Source organism: Oryx dammah, unplaced genomic scaffold, assembly GCF_014754425.2.
Source record: "Oryx dammah isolate SB20612 unplaced genomic scaffold, SCBI_Odam_1.1 HiC_scaffold_27, whole genome shotgun sequence".
Lineage (NCBI taxonomy): Eukaryota > Metazoa > Chordata > Mammalia > Artiodactyla > Bovidae > Oryx > Oryx dammah.
This window is the reverse complement of record NW_024070211.1, coordinates 133,565,045-133,568,264: the sequence shown is the minus strand read 5'-3', so window position 1 is coordinate 133,568,264 and position 3,220 is coordinate 133,565,045. Positions and strand designations below refer to the sequence as shown.

General features: G+C 38.5%; 1 protein-coding gene across 1 annotated transcript; it reads left to right on the top strand.

The window, feature by feature from the left end:
- The first annotated feature begins 734 nt into the window (after positions 1 to 734).
- On the top strand, positions 735 to 2,898 carry LOC120854065 (translocation protein SEC62-like). The gene is given in 2 exon segments (XM_040227874.1): positions 735 to 1,205; positions 1,208 to 2,898. Coding segments are annotated over 2 exon segments (1,197 nt in total). The 5' UTR covers positions 735 to 745; the 3' UTR covers positions 1,945 to 2,898.
- The last annotated feature ends 322 nt before the right edge of the window (positions 2,899 to 3,220 follow it).

The window sequence follows — 3,220 nt, the reverse complement described above, 5'->3', positions numbered from 1 at the left end:
TACAACAGTGGGAATAGCTGGCACCCAAGGGAAACTTGACACTTACCTGTGGAAAACTCTGAACATTACCAGGACCTTTCCTTGAGTGGAGTTCCCAGCAGCAGTTCATTTGGCCATGAGCCTTTTGGATAGGGACAGAGTAAAGGTAGAAAACAGGTGATTAAATAGTTAATTCCACTAAGGGATCAAGAATAAAGAAAAAATCATGAAACACATGTATGTTCATGATTACTCAGGAAAGCAGGTTTGCTTAACAACAAAACCAAACAAGCTTGCTGAGCAAGAAAACCATGCAACGGAAGCACAAGACACGCCCCAAAACAATAAACAATGGTGGAATGAGACCCACATGCTGCCCAGTAAGCTCAGTAAGTTAATGATCCCTAGGACATGCTTCTCTGCACACAGTAAGAGCAAAAATATAGGGAAGTGACATTATACTGAAACGTGAGATGATTTCCCAATTTTAGTGCATTTTACCACCCTTCTGTTAATTTGAATAGTGCCGTAACAGTCCTTATTTGACCATGTAGGGACAAGAAATTTTCCCCACCTGACATAGAGGAAGAACTGATGATGGAGGCTTGCTATTTATTCAAAAATGAGGAAGAAAGTGATCTTTTCCCCTTCCCCCTTTTTCCTTTGATTATAAAACCATAGCCCACCAAGTCCTCAGGACAACATCCTCTTGCCTGCCTGCTTGCAAGCCTCACAAGAATTCTACTCTAGGGGCGGAGCGGCCAACATGGTGGAACGCAGGCGACACAAGAAGCAGATTCAGGAAGTTGGTGAACCATCTAAAGAAGAAAAGGCTGTAGCCAAGTTTCTTCGATTCAACTGTCCAACAAAGTCCACCAATATGATGGGTCACCGGGTTGATTATTTTATTGCTTCTAAAGCAGTGGATTGCCTCTTGGATTCAAAGTGGGCAAAGGCCAAGAAAGGAGAGGAAGCTTTATTTACAACAAGGGAGTTTGTGGTTGACTACTGCAACAGGCTTTTAAAGAAGCAATTTTTTCATCGGGCACTAAAAGTAATGAAAATGAAATATGAGAAAGACATAAAAAAAGAAAAAGAGAAAGGAAAAGCTGAAAGTGGAAAAGAAGAAGATAAAAAGAGCAAGAAAGAAAATCTAAAGGATGAAAAGACAAAAAAGGAAAAAAAAAAAAAAAAAAAAGATGGTGAAAAGGAAGACTCCAAAAAGGAGGAACTCCTGGAACTCCCCAAAAGAAAGAAACCAAGAAAAAATTCAAGCTTGAGCCCCATGATGATCAATTTTTTTGGATGGAAAAGGTATTTGTGTGGATCTATGACCCAGTTCACTTTAAAACATTTGTCATGGGATTAATTCTTGTGATTGCAGTGATAGCAGCCACCCTCTTCCCTCTTTGGCCAGCAGAAATGAGAGTAGGTGTTTATTACCTCAGTGTGGGTGCAGGCTGTTTTGTAGCCAGCAGTCTTCTCCTTGCTGTTGCTCGTTGCATTCTGTTTCTCATCATTTGGCTCATAACTGGAGGAAGGCACCATTTTTGGTTCTTGCCAAATCTGACTGCTGACGTGGGCTTCATTAACTCCTTCAGACCTCTGTACACACATGAATACAAAGGACCAAAAGCAGACTTAAAGAAAGATGAGAAATCTGAAACCAAAAAGCAACAGAAGTCCGACAGTGAGGAAAAGTCAGACAGTGAGAAAAAGGAAGATGAGGAGGGGAAAGTAGGACCAGGAAATCATGGAACAGAAGGCTCAGGTGGAGAACGGCATTCAGACACAGACAGTGACAGGAGGGAAGATGACCGATCCCAACACAGCAGTGGAGATGGGAATGATTTTGAAATGATCACAAAAGAGGAACTGGAACAGCAAACAGATGGGGATTGTGAAGAGGAGGAAGAAGAAGACAATGATGGAGAAACAACTAAATCTTCACATGAAAAATCATAATCTGACTAATTTGGGGACTAAATATGTGCACGAGGTTGGATTTTCTATGTTGGCTGATCATCATAATGTACACATGGCATTTGTAGCATTCTTTAAATCCATTTACTGAAATGGATTTGACATCTAAGCAGTTACATTCAGTCCTTCATTTAATATAATACTATTATTGATACAGTCTAAAGCCATTTATAAGTTTTATCTATTTGATGATTTTACAGTAAATAGGTCTCAATTATTTTGACAATTATCAAAGATGTACTTTCTACAATGACATTTAGATTAATGGCATTTTTGATAGTTGTATGGCTTTTTACTGTTAGACTGATCAGAATAACTAAAAGGGATAAAAATAAACACCAGTATTTCAGATTAAGCATAGTTTTGTAGCCATTTCACAGTTTCTTTGAGATGCAATGCTTAAACTTATTCTTATTAGTTTAGCTTTTGTTGATTATTAAATTATACCAGAAAACTTCTAAGATTCTAACTTAGCAGGGTTCAAAAACATTTTGTGGAAACAAGCCAACTAGTAATAATGCAGCAACACTTTTAGTCTAGCTACAAATTCTCCTTTTCCAACTTAGGAAATCCAAACTGATTTGTACGCCTGATTCAGAGGAAGATGGTCATCTCCAACAGAGGAAGCAAGCAGAATTGGCTGGAAGGTGATGGTTCTTCCCATTTCCTTGTCATAAAGTAAAATGTATTCTGTACATAATTTACAAATAAACATTTTATTTTAATTGTTACTTATTATTTAGACATTTTCTCAACACTTAAATTTGTACAATTAAGACCATTTAAGGGTATGTTTTTAGATGGAAGTTTCAATAACCCACAGAACATCTGTGATCTTTCTACAGCAGCTTCAGTTTTGTGCCAACATTCCATGTATTTGAATATGAGTTGAAATGATCTTTATTAAATAAGAGCAGACTTAAAAAAAAAAAAAAAGAATTCTACTCTAATAAATCCCTTCTTATCTATTGCTTTGCTTCTAGCTAAACTCTTTATGCAGTGAAAAATAAAGACCCAGAGCTCCTCAGAGGCTTTCTCACCACCCCCTCCCATGCATTTCTCTGGTTTCACTTTGGGAGACAGTGAATTTTCCAGACCAGCCTCAGAGAACATGGGGCAGGAGAGAGGAGTTGTAGGGCAAGGTTATTCCCCACCCCCCCACCCACCAATCCCCTTTCTCAAGTCTCTGCATTGCTTTTCTGCTAGAATCTGTTCATTCTCTCCTCAATCTTAGGCTTATCCACTGTGATTTCAGCCA